Source organism: Myiozetetes cayanensis, unplaced genomic scaffold (assembly GCF_022539395.1).
Source record: "Myiozetetes cayanensis isolate MyiCay16 unplaced genomic scaffold, myiCay2020 scf12, whole genome shotgun sequence".
Taxonomy (NCBI): Eukaryota; Metazoa; Chordata; class Aves; order Passeriformes; family Tyrannidae; genus Myiozetetes; species Myiozetetes cayanensis.
In genome coordinates, this window is record NW_026086826.1 from 3,459,612 (window position 1) to 3,476,920 (window position 17,309).

At 40.9% G+C, this 17,309-nt stretch overlaps 1 protein-coding gene across 7 annotated transcripts in view; it reads left to right on the plus strand.

Moving 5' to 3' along the window:
- Positions 1-17,309, plus strand: part of ST3GAL3 (ST3 beta-galactoside alpha-2,3-sialyltransferase 3) — a 175,650-nt gene that overhangs the window by 35,456 nt on the left and 122,885 nt on the right. For 4 of the 7 annotated variants that reach the window (XM_050306474.1, XM_050306477.1, XM_050306472.1 and 1 more), the window contains exons 3-5: positions 4,495-4,542; positions 6,251-6,385; positions 14,709-14,751. In XM_050306474.1, coding sequence (XP_050162431.1) covers positions 4,495-4,542; positions 6,251-6,385; positions 14,709-14,751 — 226 coding nt within the window. The remainder of the gene's footprint in view (positions 1-4,494; positions 4,543-6,250; positions 6,386-14,708; positions 14,752-17,309) is intronic. The other 3 variants (XM_050306475.1, XM_050306476.1, XM_050306478.1) reach the window with 3 other exon arrangements.

A 17,309-nucleotide genomic window follows, 5' to 3' on the forward strand; every position in this document is an offset into this window, starting at 1 on the left:
AAATCCTTGCAGGGGGAATCTGTAAAAAGCAGTAAAAAGTTAGTGGCTTCTCAGAGGGACTTACTATAAAAGTCTTAACTGAAATTCTGAAACAGCACTTAGGTAAACATACAGTTTATATACAGTTCTTGTTTAAATGCAGGTTATATTTGCTGTTCTCATTCTGTGTTGCCACACTGCTTGTTTTCAGTTTGTATACTGCATTTTCATCAATGCTGAAATCAAAATGAGGTCAGTATTTGTATTGGAAGTGGGTCCATGTGTTTGCTCTCACATGATTTTAGGAACTTGACACAGTTGGCTTTAGGAGCTGTTTACACACACACATCTCTCCGGTGCAGTACCTGCATGTAAAATGTTTATCCTGTGCCGTGCATCTCTCCCTCTTGGAGTATGAGACTTCAGGTGTTTTCCAGCATGGCTTTATTTCTCTCTGTCTCCTACAAATCTGCAGTTTGTTGGTCAGGATCATCACCCATTTATGAAGACCCAAATCTTCATTTATTTTTCTGTTTGGAAACCAGAGTAGTGGAGAAGATAAGGCAGTCAGTAAGGAGTAGTGGTTGAATAGTTGTCTGGTGTCCAGAAATGCCTAGAGCTGAGGTGCACAATATATGCAGCAAGATGAGTGATTTAATTTGCCTGCCTTGGGGACAGGGCAGTGTGGTGCAGAGTTATCCGGGCCCTGAGAAAGCTCATGGTTAACAAAACAAACAGGAAGGAGGACCTAAAGTGGGGGAACACTGGAGTGAAAAGTGTGGGGTGTGTGTCCAGAGATAAGGGGTCAGCAACGCTTGAAGTGCATCCCTTGCCTTGAAATACAATCAGTTCACATACCTGGATGACTTAGCTGGGCTGTGGTGTAAGTGCAGAAGCAAATGTAGTCACCTCAGATTTGCAGATCAGGTTTTTTTTTTTGACTTCAGGACAGAACTATGGAAATCCAGTTGTGTTCCTTCAAAGGCACGTTCAGCTCTGTGTCCAGCATGGAGCATTGTTGGAACTGAGTTTAAATTCGTTCCCAGAGCAGCACTGAGTCTCTCTGCACAGTCTGTGTTGGAGCTCCTGGTTCCTGACTGAAATGGGACCCTTGTGTTTGTTTCAGAGCAGTCAAGCTGCCCTGTAGGCAGGGACGTAGGCAATGCTCCTCTACACTCCACAGGGGCTGGGATGGAGTGCATTCAGGTCACCCTGCACAGCTCTGCTTTTTGGGGGATGATGGAGCAGATTCATGTGTTGGTCTGATTTGTGGTGCTCTGTCTGGATGGTGGGAGGTGAGGGAAGGTGACCCAGAGCGTAGGTCCCAGTGCAGCTTTAACCCAAAGTTGAGACAAAGTGACCCAAAGCAGCTTTGCAGTCTGACTTGTGAGGTCTCAACCATCATTATTCCTGGCACTGAGAACCTTCCAAATAAGCGAGTGTTTATGCTGTCTTCACTTCTTCTGATGGATTGAATAAGATCCAGATTTACATTTGGATTGTGCTGTATCTTGGGGTTTTCTTATTTTCTTTTCAGAACTGCTGTAGTCACTGGAATAAAGATTGTAGTTAACGTGAAAACAAGGTGTAAAAGTCTGGCACTGTGGTGTGTGCAACCTGAAGCTGTGCATTTGGCAAGTTACTGTGTGCCAGATTTCATGATTTGGTCATAAAGGCTCCCCTTCAGTTAGGGCAGGATGAAAAACATCTAAGCTGCTTTGTGGAAGTAGGTAGCTGAAAAGTTGGGGACTGCTCCTTCAGACACGAGCACCTCTTGGCACCTAAACCAAGGGCTGTGTAAGTGGGTATGTTTTACACTGTCTTAATAAGTTTTGAAAGATAAAGCCTTTGAGGATTGCCTTTTGAAAGGTAGAGCAGCCTCAGGGGCTCGGGGAAAGGCACTGGGCACAGACTGAGCAGCCACTTTGTCTCAGCAAAAAAAAAAAAAAAAGTCTAGAAAGTCTGGATGGAGGATTTTGAACTGAGCGATGACTGGAAGAGATTTGAAGCTTGAAGCAAGGAAACATTTCTTCTTATGTTTGTGAAAGCAGGACATGGTGTATTTGCAAATAAATCTGGCTTGCCTCAAAGAAGGGCTTATTTCCATCAAATTCTGACAGAAATAACCTGTTGTTCTGAATTTGGCTGAGTGTGAATAGCCAACTGGGTAGAAGAAAGGTGACACATGATTATCTTCTCAGCTTTTTTCGAGTTTATAGTATCTTCCCTTTTGAAGTGCTAGTACCAGAAATAAACACAGTGTTTTAATAAAAATCTGTGGTTTGTGCAATTACTTGTGCAGGTCGAGGGGGAGTTAACTCTAATAGAGGTTATTCACAGTGAATTTGATGTGGAAACTGTGAAACTAATAGTTGCATGGAGGGCTGGATTGGAAAAGGGAACTTACTCTGCTTGTAAATTAATTTTTTTATATGAGGAAGATAACATTCTTAGTTAAAGGAATGAAACATTATGCTATTTTGGTGGGCTGCAGTTGTGTTATTAATTTGGTTCTTTCAGTGCTTTTCAGCCATTCTTAGATAAGTCCTAATATTTCATGTTCAGTGTTAGAATGCAAAATATATTGTAGGAAAATTAACAACATTTAAATTTGGCATTAAGTACAAAACAATACTTCATGATGATAAAAATCTCAACAGTTTTTTAGAAGTAGAACCCCACAGAGATACTTTAGAATTGATGGCAGATGAAGCTAATGCAGTTAAAATGAATTAAACTCCTTGCTATTTAGAATAATATAATGATGTCTGAATTTTATTCCCAAAAGAGGAAATACAGTTGTTAAGTCCAGATGGATTTTTATTTTTATTGCAGTAAGTTTTGAGACTAGTGATATCTTCTTTTCTTTTTTTAATGTTACTACCATTCTGTTGGAATTGAGACAGCATAGACCTTCTTTTTTTAGATCGTTTTATACCCAGTTAAGTTAACAGCCTTACTACATTTATTTTGAAAATTAGCACTTTCATACTGAATTTTTAAGAGCTGGAAGATAAGCACGAGGATGATGCACAGTGTAGAGAAGCCAAGGGCTTGGTCCTGTGTCAAGTTAATTGTCAGCCGTGACACAGAAACTACCACTGTGATTGTCACCCGCCCAAATTTAGGGTGATGCAGCAGGAGCTTAAACTCTTTGCAAGCAGGCTAAGCCTGTTTAGGCTTGGGCTTTTTGCCTTGCACTGAGGGCTTGCACCTTGGCAGCATTTGTGGTGCTGAAAGTGATGTGTGATTGATCAGCTGATCACATCTGAAACCGAAGTTACAAAGAGAAACGTTCAAGGGTTCAATCTGTTAATGTAGCCGAAGCTGAAAGGCAGTTCTGCTATTGCCAGGTCAGTAGAAAGCTTCTCATTCCATAAAATTATTAATCCCATCGTGGTGGTTTGTTCTTTTCTGTGTTTTACTCACTGACAAGTTGTCTCTTAAGTTCTGGTAGCGGAGTAGAGTTTTGTAGGCTTGCTCCCTCAGTTAGGGTTGGCATGAAAATAGAGGGCAAACCATGAGGCTTACTACCAAAATAAGTGTTAGCTTGTCTCAAGTAAGCATAAAGGTGAGGAAAAACTCACTGTTGAGCGTGATACCATATTGCAGCTCCACTTGGAACAGAATATCAAATTATTACTGTTAATTTTGCAAGGAGATTCTAGGCTGGAAGGGAGGTATGTGAGGAAAATGAGTGACCAGTCTAGGGGTCTGGATCATGGGGTGAGCTAAGTGCCAGCAGGCAGTAAGGGATTCTGTGTGGCCAAATGTCAAATTGAATATATAAAGACCAGGAACTTTTAAACCACAGTTGAGGCAAAGGGTGCCCCATCATGTAAAACAGTGACTAAGAGTATCAGGCATTTAGCTGGTGAGCAAGAGCTGTCATTGCAGTCATGGATAAAGCATTGTTGTGATCTCCAGATGGGTAAATAAAAGGGTATCAAGTGGAGAGCTTATATTTTCTTGATGCTTAGCTCATGTGCTGCATAAAGGAAAAAGGTGAAGGTTACTGATGAATTGAAATGTATTGAGTTGAGGAACCAGTAATGTGAGTAAAGATGTGGGAAACATGGTGAGAAGTGCAAGCAGCACTGAGGGTTTGTCTTAGCAAACAGTGTCAGGGGAAGAATTGATCATAACAGGCAAGGCCCCTAACTGGGGACAAAATATTGGTAATACATTTGATAAGAAAAAACTCTCTAGTCCATCAGTCAAAGCATGTTATGATTCAGTTTTGGTAAGGTCAACCAAGCTTATTAGTCATAAAATGAAATTATTTTCAATGAATTGTAGCTACTCCATTGGGTAATGACACTGCATACTCCGTTGTTCTGCCTTTGCTAGATTCCTGTTGTTTTGTCTGGTTGGTGAAGAAGTTGCTCTGCTTCCTTCCTGGTGGAAGGGAGCACGAGGAATTGCTTAAACAAAATGACAAAAAAAAAATGTTACAGCAGGAAATGGTGCTGGGAAAAAAAAGGGGGAAAATGAACTTGTACTCTTGTGTTACAGATTCAGTGGTTCTTTCCTTTGACTCCGTTGGACACACAATAGGCTCAGGTACAACGCTGTGTTCTTCTCTATCTCCCACCTCATGACAAGGCTTCTACTTAACTGGACATGGTAGCCATGTTGGGAGGCAGGCCACTGAGTCAGAGTTTTGTGGGAATCAAGCCAAAGTGGGTAAACAGGTCCTCTCCTGAGCGCAGTGGAAGTATTCTGTGACACAAGGATTAACATGCGGGACTCCCCTCGTTCCCCAGCAGGGCGGGTGACCTGGGCACGTTACATCGTTGGTGATGCAGTTCGTGCTTCTCTTCTCATGTGAAAGGCATTAAGGTGATGTCACCCACCAGCTGAAGAAAAACTGTCCTATGCTACTAGGAGAGTTTCTTCTCAGCTAAACAAACTGTTGAGTTATTTGGGGAAAGACGTCAGGAACGCTTCCAGGAAGGAGAAGGCGAAAGAGTCGTAACTAAACAAATAGGGCTAGAAACATATTTTTTTTTTGGGGTGGAGATTGACCAGAATTATCAAACCCCAGGGCAAATCCTTCCCAATCTAATTTCCTCTGGAACCTGAGCATGACCCTCAGTTAAACTGAACCAGAGATCAGAAATTCTTTTGTGTTCAGGCCATTTCATTAAATCAATAACTATCCATTAGGCTGTGTGTAATGCTCAAGCTGCAGCCAAGGCACACCATGGTGAGCACGATACTTAATGAAATTCAGTTTACAGTGTATGTGTAATGATATATGAAGTGCAAGGGAAAGCCTAAGAATTGCTCTTTTAACATAAAGCCCCTAAACACTTAAAAGATGGGGGTATTTACCATCTTGCAGAAAAGACAAACCCTTTCCTTGGGTTATTTTTTATTTTATCTTGCTTGCCAACCTTTTCTCTTAGATTGATAGGGGAAACATGCTGCCTTCCAACATAGCACCTGTCTTCTGCCTGCACAGTTTGAAAGAGAGCCTGCTGCCTGACACTAACAGCAAAGCTTGAACACATTTCTGATTTACTAACCCCAGAGCTAGTGGAAGTAACTTACTTTGTTTAAAACACCCCAAATGTTTTCTGCTCTCCCTGTATCTCCTCTAAAACTTATATCTGGAAATAGATCTATCCTGGGTGCATGGTCTGATGTGGGAATATCTCTAGGGTGCAAAGTGGATATGTTGTTGTGTTTATGGTGGGAAGACACCCTCTATTAATTCTCTTTTACTAATTAATGTGTCATAACTGAAACGTGCCTGCCTCCTTCTGTATTGGATGATGGTTTCTTTAGTCTGCAGAAGTAGGGAGGAAGTTGCATAGGTTTGAGGTACAAAATCTGTGAGTAAAAATTCAGGGAAGGGTATCTATGGAGTTAACCGTAAGTGTTGTGTTATGACACTACCAATAGGAAAGTAAACTTAGTTATGAAAAATAGTTCAACTGCTCTGTGTCTTTTGGAGTTGTGTTAATATGGAGGGTGGGAAATAAGCCATTGGACAGTCTAGGTCTGTTTTAAAAACACTGATCTTTGTTCTGCTTGCATTTTGCAACTCAAGCTTGGATTGGTTAGGAGTTAAGGCATCTTTTGCAAACCCTTTGCAACAAGACTGAATTTATTCATTAAAGGAATTTGAAGAAAACTCATGTATTTGAGAAGGGAGGCTCAGAAATTTCCAGAAGAGCTGTATGTTTATTGCTTTCATGTTTAGTGTACTTTGCATTATGTGTGATGTCTGTCCAACTGAGGGATAGCTTTCCTTGTTGAACAGGAAGGAGAGAGAGAAAAACGGTGGCTATTGTGCTCCCGCTGTCCAGCCCATCTCACCTTGCTGCAGACCCAGGAAAAGACAGAGCCCAGAAAGAACCCACAGAAACAATGGCAGCTCCAGGCCCAGCCATTCCCAGTAGGTGATGTTTCAGGTTGGGGTAAGAAGGGACTAAGATTGCATACTTTGAAGCATAAAATTACATATACCTTTCTCTTTATTAGTCAAAGTGAAACAGCTGAGAATAATAGTCTCCCTGTTAAGATTTCATGCTGCTTAAAACTGGTACTTGTTGACTTATATTTGCATATTAAACAGCTTCTTAGAATTGCTCTTTGGTACTTGCTAATCATGCCATGTGAAGGGCAATGTTTTGTTGCAGCTTCTGTATCTTAATTGAATTGACTGTTTGTCCTTATCTTGGCTCTCCCCTTAACTTTGTCCCACATGCAAATCTCAGTTTTCAGGGATGCTGAAAATCTGTCCTTATGCAACTCAGATTAATGACACTCTCTGGGTTGTTCTGCATCAACTTTCTGAACCGAGTGCTCAGAAGTTTGTTTGGCTCTGGAGTCTTAATGTCCTGCTTCTCAGGAGATTATCAGAGTAGAGGATGTGGGAGCCAAATGCGCTTGGAGTGAGGCTGAACCACGAGGTTCGTGCCGTGGTCCAGCCTTCACAAGTCCAGATGTTTTTGTGATTCTCTTCACGGCTGTCCGTTCCCTTGAAAGATAAAGCTTTGAGCAGCAAAGACAAAGTGTTTCATGTGGTGTCTAGGCCAGTGTTTCAGCTGAAACCATTTCAGAAAGGAGGGTGTCGTGCTCTGAACTTGGGAAAACATTAATCAGGACACGCTGTGTTTGAGGAGACCCTTCACTTGCCACAGACAGCTAGTGCTCCTTTTATTTTTTCCTTCCCTCTCTAGTTGCTTTGTTTTATTTCGTTGCTACCAAGTCAAACTTTGGACCTTGAAAGTCAGATTTATATCCCTGCTATTTTTGTTCAAGACTCTGTTTCCTACCTCCTGTGTCTGAGAGCAAGTTAAATTTTTCTTCTCTAAGCCTCATAGGGTGGGAGTGCACTGAAAGTGCAACTTTCCCATATGCTACTGTGCTTGCTGGAAATACTGAGGTTCTGAATACCTTACAGCTGTAGGTTTATGCTGTTGTTAGACATGTTTGATTGCAGTACTGACCACTGGTTCAAAGCAGATGTTCTCACTGCAGGTTTAAAACATGCCAGTGCTAACATCACAGGCAGCCAAGTGTGATCTAGGTCTTGTTCAAATTGTACAAATATATTAACTCTTCCATTGTTGTTGGTTTTTTTTCTATTCAATTTAAATAGTAACCCTTATCAAAAGTTTGGTTTATGCAAAGAAAATGGATCTTTACACTTTGGTTTAGAGTAGCATATCTGCTGCAACTCATGTGCTTGTGAAAACCCACGTGTTTCCAGGTGCTGAGTTCACAATGACAGTGGAGTAATCACCTGAGAATTTAAATCTGTGCTTACTTCGGAGTTTGCTGTTCCTTATGTCAAAGTCCTTAACCATTTTGGGAGAAGCTGTGAGAACTATGAAGGAAACTTTCTCTGTTTTGTTCAACTGCTGAAGATGCTCAGATAACCATTTTGTGAAGGATGAGAATAACCCTGTGTCTGTCCTCCCGAGTACAGCTCCAGAGTGCATTTGGTGACTACTTGCCTACATTTTGGATGGAGAGTGGTATGGATGGAGACCAGGAATAGAAATATAAGTGAAACCACGAGGTATCAAAGTGGTAGAGTAGTGATAGATTCCTAGTGTAAGAGAAAAACGTTGGTGACTTGCAGAAGATTCCTCACTCTTCATTTGCTTTCTCAAGGAGACTCTGATAGTACAGATGGCTACAATTACAAACTCTGATATTTCCCAGATTTCCAGGTTAGTGGTAATTAATTTAGATATTATGTTAATTAGTAGAAGTTGTGAGGTCAGTGTTCTTGGTTTGAGAAAAGCAACTTAAATTTCTATTTGGAGCTGGTGTGGCTAAATTGCATTTCTGACTGTCTTAAGGCTACGTGGTAATGATGGGAAAGGAGAGATGAACTTACTGTGCTGCATTTTCCTGCATTCCTGTAAAGCAGAAAATAAATGGGAAATATTACATATTTTCACTGCTGGTTTTACTGGCTTTATTCTGCAAAAATCCTTTTCCCCTTTCCTTTTTGATTAATGAAGTTCTGCTGCATTCTTTATTTCTTTGAGCTGTAGACTGTGGGAGCTGCTTGAATCTTTGCCAGTGACTGTCATGAAGCAGTTGCATAGTCCTTATGTGGCTTTGCCAGCATGTTCAGTATCATCTGTCTTCTTATTAGTGCTCAGTTCCACCAATTGAAAATACAGCTGTGAATGAGCTGAGGTGCAAATGCCAAGAAGCTGCTTTAAGAATACGTCAAATTAAAAGTATTTCAATGCGATTTTTCTCTCTCGTGTGGCATCTTCTCTGCATCGAGTCAATACATCCTGTAAGTCACTAAAAGCCAATGTAGATTATTGCTTTGTTAATATTGTTCTTGACTTTTATTAGGAAATAGGATACAATTTATGGAATAAAGAGTATGTTGGAAGACTCAATAGGGCAGCATTAACTCCATGGGCCAAGTGGATTCATGGTAGTAAATGAAACAACTGTTCTAGCAAAGGTTGCAGTCTGGCTTGAAACAGATGACTCTCTGGGAAAAGCAAAAGGGCATATGCAGTTCATAGGAGGAAATATTTTGTCTTCCTACTGGAATCCTTCCGAAATTCAGCTTACAGCAGTCCTTTGCTTTGCTACCTTTGGAGGTTGCTACAGTTTTATTAGGAAAACCAGTTGTAAGGGGATATATAGTCCATGTTAAGGTAGCCAGAGCCTTTTAAAATGTAACATCCCAGAATGACCTCTTCTTTAGTTTACTGTACCTATTTTGGAGGTAAGACAAGCAGGCAAAAGACCTGCCTCATGGATGACCCCATACAGCACTACCAGCAAGTGACTGCTCAGGCTATAAAGCTGGGCCAGATGACTTTGGAGGCCCCAATCAGGAATTACAGGAGGAAAAAAAAACAACAAACCAGACCACCTTGAAGGTATAGAGCTAGAAATTACTTCCTTTTGCTCTGCTAAATCAGAAACATTTAGTATCCTCATGATTTTAGGTGTCAGCAGGGCATGCAGGGCTTTGTGTCTGAAGACACATTTCTTTCTATCCCGCTTTGAACTCACAGGTTTGTATTTCAGCTGTGCTGACAGTGCTTGGTGTATCGATTTCCACTAGATATGGCTGTTTTTCAGCAGGTGCAGTACTTGGAAAATGAATATTGAGCTTGGTGCAGCAGGATTGATGTCTTTAGACAGTTTGCAGTCTACTCTAAAAGAGTAGTTTAGCAAACCCTTTTGCTCCCCAGGGGAAAAAAAAAAAAGGAAACCTAAGTGAAGCTACATTGAAAGTTTTTGAAGAATTAATTTTTTTCCACACGTGGTGGAAATGTCAGATGTGGAGAGGGTTTCTACACAGACATAGATTGGTGGGGTACATGTCTAGTGCTGGGCAGCGAGGGCCAAGCACTGAGCTTTACAGGTGTCAGTTCTGCTGCTTTTGTGTATTTTTATGGAGCAGGGAAAGGCACCAAGGACTGGGCTTTGTCTTGCCTGTTTTCTTGGTGTTCTCCTTGATGTCACTTGGCCAGCCTGGGGAAAAAGGTTGTTAAGAGTGTATGCTAAAGAGTAAATGGGGGTGAGGAGGAAACTGGAACACAGACATGCATATGGTCTGTGCAGGACTGTGCTGAGGAGCCCAGGTGGCCTCAGCTTTGCTAATGATGAACTTGGCTTTGCAATCTATTTTATTATTCCTCAGTTATTTCAGTAGCCTCAGAAGATAATGCTTCCATCAGTAAATTCCATCACTGAAGAGGTTAAAGTGAAAATCCTAAGGAAAGGATGCAACATTAAGTCTTTGTTTATCCAGTACTGTGATTGCTCCTCAGTAATCCTGAGTGGTATTTTTTTAACCCTGGAATAAAAGGTTTCTTCTGTCCTTTTCAGTTGCTCCATTTAACGTGACTTTTTTTTTCATTAATTCTTTCTCATCTCTCGAGTTCTAAGAGAATTGCTTTGCATCAGCTGAACTTTTGTAACTGTCCCTATGTGTTTTCTTAGACCAAGGTGAATGGGGGTGCGTTTGACCTTTTTTCATTGCAGAGTAAATAATTTTACCTGTGACCTTCGCCACAGATGTGGACAGTGACCGAGGCTTAGTCCAGCTGGAGCCTCAGTTCTGCAGAGACCAAACTGCACTGGACAGGATGAAATGTATCAGGGTGGTCTGAGCTTTTCTTGGTAGGGTTTCTGTCTCTTGAAAATCATCCTGATTTCTTTGTCAAACACAAACATTTTGAATAAAATTGCTAAAATTGAACCTTCTGCCTTCCCTCCTGTACTTGCAGTTACCAGATAAACACAGAACTAGAAATGCATATAACCCACCTTTAAGAAATATAATGAGGTTTCTATTTCTGTGGACAAAGTTATTTGTACTGTTCTAAGTAGCTGTCTTCTAAAAGGAATAGTATCAAGTCATCAGTGAAATTGGTTATGGGTAGTTTGAAAGGATAAAACCAGTGAGCCAAGTTAATTCCTGGATTGTTGATTTCAGATTAGTAGCATAAGGGGAGAGTTTTGCCCATTTTGCTTCTATATAGCTATATTGGCTACAGATGCAAAAGGCAGTTTGAAAACTTGATAGATGCTGTACACGATGCTTTATGGCTTCCTGGGTGGTCTGCATGGAGTTTACAGACATCAGACAATGCATTTCTAACTTGTGGTCTGGTAGCTGGATTTCTGTTGGATACTTGGGAGAAATTCCCATGCTAATGCTAACATTGAATTGGGCACAGGATTTGCATCATTTATAGAAATTGCTATGCTTGGTTGTTCTTCTGTTCATATAATCCCAATTACATGCTTTATTATGAAGTTGTTGACAGTTGTTAGTCTCTTACTCGTTTCTGATTCTTCCTGGAAATGTAGAAATGCATTTTATTGCCGACCTCAGATGACCTCTTGTTCTTATGGGGCATGATGAAGCTTCATTTCTGTGCTTCTGTACGGTGCTGTGCCACACTGTCAGCTGAGATCTGTAGCTTCCTAGCACAGGTAAATGTGATCCTTAGCGTGCCCTGTGCTCTTTTAATAATGTTGCTTTATTTCTCATGGGCCTTTCAGTCTTTTGTGGTCTGATAATAACGTAAAGCCTCGATCAGACTGTTCCATGATGTTCTTCCAGTGGATGCAAACTAAGTTCTTTATTACCTTTACTCATTTTTTTTGCATTAAAAATAAATCCTGTGCCACACAGCCACATACAGGTGCCCTCGTCTGGAAATCAGTGGATCAGACGTGGCCTTGGCTGGATCAGACCTACCAGCATGGTTAGACCTGCAGGGTCTGAGCTCCAGAACTGTAGCTGTTGGTGGCTCTGCGTTGTCCTTCAGTGCTGAGACCCCCTAATGTGTGGGGGCACGGGGGGAGTGTCATTATGATGATGGTGGTGTGGAGTTAACAGGTCCAGCTGGTTTTTGGTGGAGGTGCTGGAGTATTTTTACTTTGTTCTCTTTAACTGTTCTGTGCTGTTTTCTCTAATATTCCGGCTCTTCTTTATCCCACTGCGTGAAAAAGAGGGGAAATGGTTTTGTGTATCAAATGATTAACTTGGTGAGTAAGGCTTTAAACTAAGGTGGTGGGAGGAGAAAGCAACCTATAGGTTAGGGAACAGAGAGGTGACATGACTGCCAAGGCAGGCTTTTGCCACCTCTTTTTGAGGTAGAAAAGGGTAGGAGTGGGACTGCCCCTTTCTCAAGCCATGGATTATGTGCTCGGCCCCTCTGCTATCATCATCACACCCTGACCAAACTGTGTTTTAGATTCGGTCATACCTCAGTTTAGTGGGTCTGTGTTTCATCCTGTTTTAATTTAAATACATAACTCCAGACAAGGATTGCCTTTGCCTGCAGCTGGGCTATGTGTGTTTGGCTTTCTCCAGATATTTGGGGCTTTATCTGTCTTTTGTGAATCCAGACCGCTTACAGCCGGAATGTGAGCTGACTTTTGGCCCCTGTATTCGTAGTGATACAACTAAATGACACTGGAGGTCTGTAACAAGACTGATTTTTGCTAAAAAGGAAAGTAACTTTGAATATGTAATTTTAGAGAGTCCTAGTGTCTTTCCTGGGAGAGCAGCATGTGATAGAGATTCATTTCCAAGGTGATAGTAATGCTGACTTCCAGAAGTGCCAGTGAGTGGCCCGTGGTGAGGGCAGCATTTCTCTACCTGCAGTAGCTTGCACACCTCATCAGCCAGTGAGAGGAAGGACCCTAGTTGCTTCTGGGTTGATGTTACAGCCTGAAAGGATCATTTACACCCTACTGAAAAGCAGGAACACACCTGTGCTTCTGGCTTGAAACTGGAAGTGTTATTTTGTTTTGTTGTAGTTCATGCATTGCTTGGAAGGTACCCATTGCAGGGTGGTTGACATATAAAATTTGATAAGATTGCTTTATGCCTCTGTCAGTAACAATCAGGGAACATCAAAACTTTAAACCTAGGGAAGGTAAAACACATGAGAGAAACAAAAGGTAAATCTTGTGAAACATTGCAGTGGAGTCTGTCATCTGTGGTGCTTAGAGTTTAGCATGTGTGTGTTTTGGTGCTCTGGTTGCAAGGCTCATGAAGTGCTGAGTTAGTAGAAAGCCCAGGATGTTGTTGTAGTTATGAGGTGATATAATCTCTTACTTTCCTCCTTTTGTATTTCCTGTTGGGAAGAAGGGAATGTTGGCTTGATTGGGATAAGACTGGTGACAGGTGGGTCAGTGGCTGTAGATGTTTTAAAAAAAATAATGATTTTTAAAAAAAAAAAAATCAAGATCTCTTTTGCTGTTGGCTCAGTATGGATGTTGTTTTTGGGAGTCAGGAGGGTTAATAAAAATTGAAGGCACGTTTCTTTCTCTTGGAATGGATACCTTCCTATGCACAATGCTACACATGGAGGAGGTAAGGTTGGACAAGACGTAATTTCTTGTGGGAGGAATAAAGTGGGAGGAAGCTGTGACAAAAACAGCACATGAGGGAAACAGGACTTACTTGTCAGCGTGTGGAAGGTGGAGGAGAGGAGCACAGGTGCTTTTCTAACGTCAAGTACAGCGGGGATGGTGGGTGGCACACGGGTGCTGGCAGAGAACAGACAGTTTGTGCCAGTATCAAGCGCGCACGTGTTCTGCAGCTTCTAAGTTATGTCAAATATAACACTTCCCTTGGGAATTAAATCTTAATGGGACTGAAACCAGTGGCACAGTTTATGGTGACCTGCCTGGGTGCAGTTGTTTTGTCTTTGGTGCTTTGGTTTAGGTTTTCCTGCTCTGCTGGTAAGTGGTGATGTGAAAAGCTGGTGATCTTCTGAGGTAAAACCACGGCAGCAGAAATTCTTGGGAGAGGGGATGTCTCGTGGAGAGAGCAATCTTCTGTATTTCCAATGAGCTCTAAAAGCTTACGAGAATTTTTTGTCTTGTCGTTTCTTTTAATACACCCTGATTGGATTATCTTTTGATTCTCTATTTGTATTATTTCTTTTATTGTATGTAGTGAGACCCAGCGGTTCTCAGTGCGAGAAGGACACTGAGCTTAACCCAGTGCAAGAAAGACACTACGTCTTTTTCCTGTATCTCTCACGTGAATTCTAGTATCTCTTTTTTGCATCAAGTGTTTGATTTACAAGATCACAATATATTCAAAGATGCAATGAATACAAAGCTTACATTATATAGTTAAGGATGTTATGAGTGATAACTTTGTTTCTGTAGCTGTCCCCTGTTTGCAGCATCAACTCATTTTGCAGTTTCCTATTGAACAACATCTGAACTTGAAGCATTTCTGCCACCATGAGTCACTTACTCTTGAAGAAGGGCTGCTTGATTATGAAGTTTTGCGTTTGGAATAGACAAGGAATGAAGAAAAATTTGAAAGCTCTACCGTGTCAGAACTTAGGAGGAATGTTTGTCATACAAATTAGTGGCAAAATTATTTGTACAGCAAGCAGAAGAGCTTCGTTTGTCACTGCATGAGTGTTTTCAGTAATGCTTTGTTTTTATGACTACACTTAGCTTGATTAATTCTAGTGATTTCTAAATTAATGATTACCCATGGGTTCTCTTGCTTTATTATTTCCTGGAGATTCAGAAATGTTAATTTGGGAAAACCCGGAAGTAACAATAATCTGTATTAATAGCTGCTAGTGACTAGAAAATACGATATAGCTATTTTCAGTTAGAAATAATTATTACCCTTCCATGAGGACTTGCAACTTTTTGGTTTTGATGCCTTTTGCAGGGGAGACACTAGCAGTTTTTTTGGTAACGTGTCCCTTGCTTTTGTTTTACAGAATATGACAAACTGGGCTTTCTCCTGAACCTGGACTCAAAATTGTAAGTAGAACAGTAGGACTCTTCTTCATTCCTGTAGTTACAGCTTTTTGTTGTAAGCAACTTTTATGTCACCTGGGCAGGCAGGTCACTGGACTCTACACTTCTACCTGGGACAGCCAAGTCCTGCAGTAACCTGGCAATTACGACTCCTTTCTTTGCACTGGGCTTTGCAGGCCAGCTTGGACTGTGGATCACTGTCATTAATTCCTTAATAAGTGATCAAGAGGCTATAAATACTCACCTGAAGCCATGACTTGTCAGTCTGCTCTAGATATCCTACTGTTAACCTTGCAAATGAAAAAATGTATTAGACGTTGGGAAGCAGAAGGAACTCGAATCTGCAGTTTGCTGGGATGCTTAGAAGTTTATATTTCCTTTCCTCTTGTTTCTTTAAAGATGGATTCTAGTATTTTTGCTTGTGAACTAGAGTGGAAAGGACCCCAACACAAGGCAGGGACCACTTGCTGTGTCAGAAGAGCACCGCGGTGCTTGAAGGATGGTGATACTCCTGATGCTTTTTTTTGCCAGAACTCAGATTGAGGCTGACCTTGTTAACACTAGGGGTCAGTAGCGACCCTGTTTCTGAGGTCAGCAGCCCTGCCGTAATTTTGGTGTTGGGAGCAAAAAGGCTGCTAAAAACCTGCTGCCGCTTCAAAAGGCACAGCAGCAGTCTGGTGGCTTTGAATGACTCGCGAGTGCGTGCCCTGCACAATGTGTCCTGTTAATATAAACCCCATTCCTAATGTTTTGAAAGTTTTGTTGTACTTAAAAGGGTGTAACATTTTGAGTTTAGCCTTGCTGAACGGCTTGGAGTAAAAGCCTCATAAGTGTGTCAGGAACTGCTGTTTGTAGAAGGTGAGAAAGTCTCTAGGCTTCTTTTACAGAGGCAGCTGGATACATAAGCTCATTTATAGTATCATATGGCGAAAAAGGTAGCAGAACACATATGAGAAGGAAGGAATATTGATTATTTATTTATTTATTTATTTCCCCCTAAAGGCCCTGTATCTCATTCAGTGGGTGGGAAGGATGGTGTTGGCTGCACGAATAGTTTTTTTTCTACTCTCATTTAAAATACTTCCTTTTATGCAGTTTTTGTTGTGTGCTGTCTGGAACCCATGCTGGTTGCAGAGTTACCAATTTTCTTTATTGAATTTTCTGTGCTGGGCCATCCTTGTGATACAGAGACACTAGTGTATGTACCTGTACAGCACTGTGGGATGACATGATACATTATCTTAAATTTATACATGTAGAAGTTCAAAGCAAAGAGATTAGTCTGAAATTGTGGAACAGGTAAGTACCCTTTGATTGGATGTCTTGGTGTTGGTAAGGGAAAAATGTGGTTTTTTAAAGTTTTTAAGTTGTTTTTTTCCAGGCTGTTTTGTGTATTTTGTAATGCCCAGTTTATTGAACATACCCATTCACTGTCCACACACTGTTGGTGTATCCACCTGTGCTGTGTCCAAACCACTGCTTCAGTCTCACTCTTTGTACTCCTCCTGCATGCACTGCCCTTTTCTTTGTTGATTTTAGCAAGTCCCATTGAGTCTTCCTTCCCCTGATGCCTCTGTTATATCCTTTGCTGACTTACCTACTTGATTACAGCTCTCCAAGACATGGCCTGCTCCTTCTTATACTTACAGTATGAAGCCAAGTGAAGTTTTTACCTGCTGGAGGGCTTCCAGAACCCTGATTTATTTTCTTAAAATCCTCCCCATTATAAGAACTCTCCAGATAAAAGATCTGTTTCGTTGACTACTTTAAAAAATATGTTTATTTAGCACCCTAAATGTGCATGTTTGCTTTTCAAAGCCCTAAAGTTAGCTTTTAGAAAGACCTGTAAAAAAATCAGCATGATTAAAATAAATATTATGAAGTGACTTAAGGAACAAAGAAAGCAAGTACTGTGCGTAGGTGAAATCACTTTTTTTTAACTGTAATAGTCCTTTGTTGGTTTTTGGTTGGCTTTTTGTTAGTTTGATTGTTTTTGCTTTGGTTGTCTTTTATTTGTTCCTTCTGTGTAATTAAAGCTGGCCCTGGTGACCTACAGAGTTCACTTCCAACCTGAATTATTCTGTGAATTTTTTTTTTTTTTTTTGGTACCAAGGAAGATAGAAAATAGCTGAAAATACCATAAAACACACCAAATCCATTTTGAAAGAAAAATGGGTGACAGTCTAGGGGACTTTTGCTGCCGTTCCACAAGTTCAGCTTGTGTGGTCAGGGTACCAAAAACGTTTTCTAAGTTCAGACTGAATTCAGTGGAACTTAGTGGTAAAAAAAAATTCTTCCTGTTACTCAGTCAAGGTGGTACCATCATAGAAGCACTTTCTGGTTAAAAAAAGTTGCTTAGAGTTGAAAGGGGTGATATGTTCTGCCCTGATGACTTTGTTGGTAGAAATAATTTAATTACATCTGTTGCTCTGATATAACCGTTCTGGTGGAATTTTGCCATAGATCATAACTTTATAGGGTTCACTTAATTGACAGCATGTGAGAATCTTGTGTGACTTGGAGCACTGAGGGCAACAATTAAGTTTTCTTCAGATTTTTTT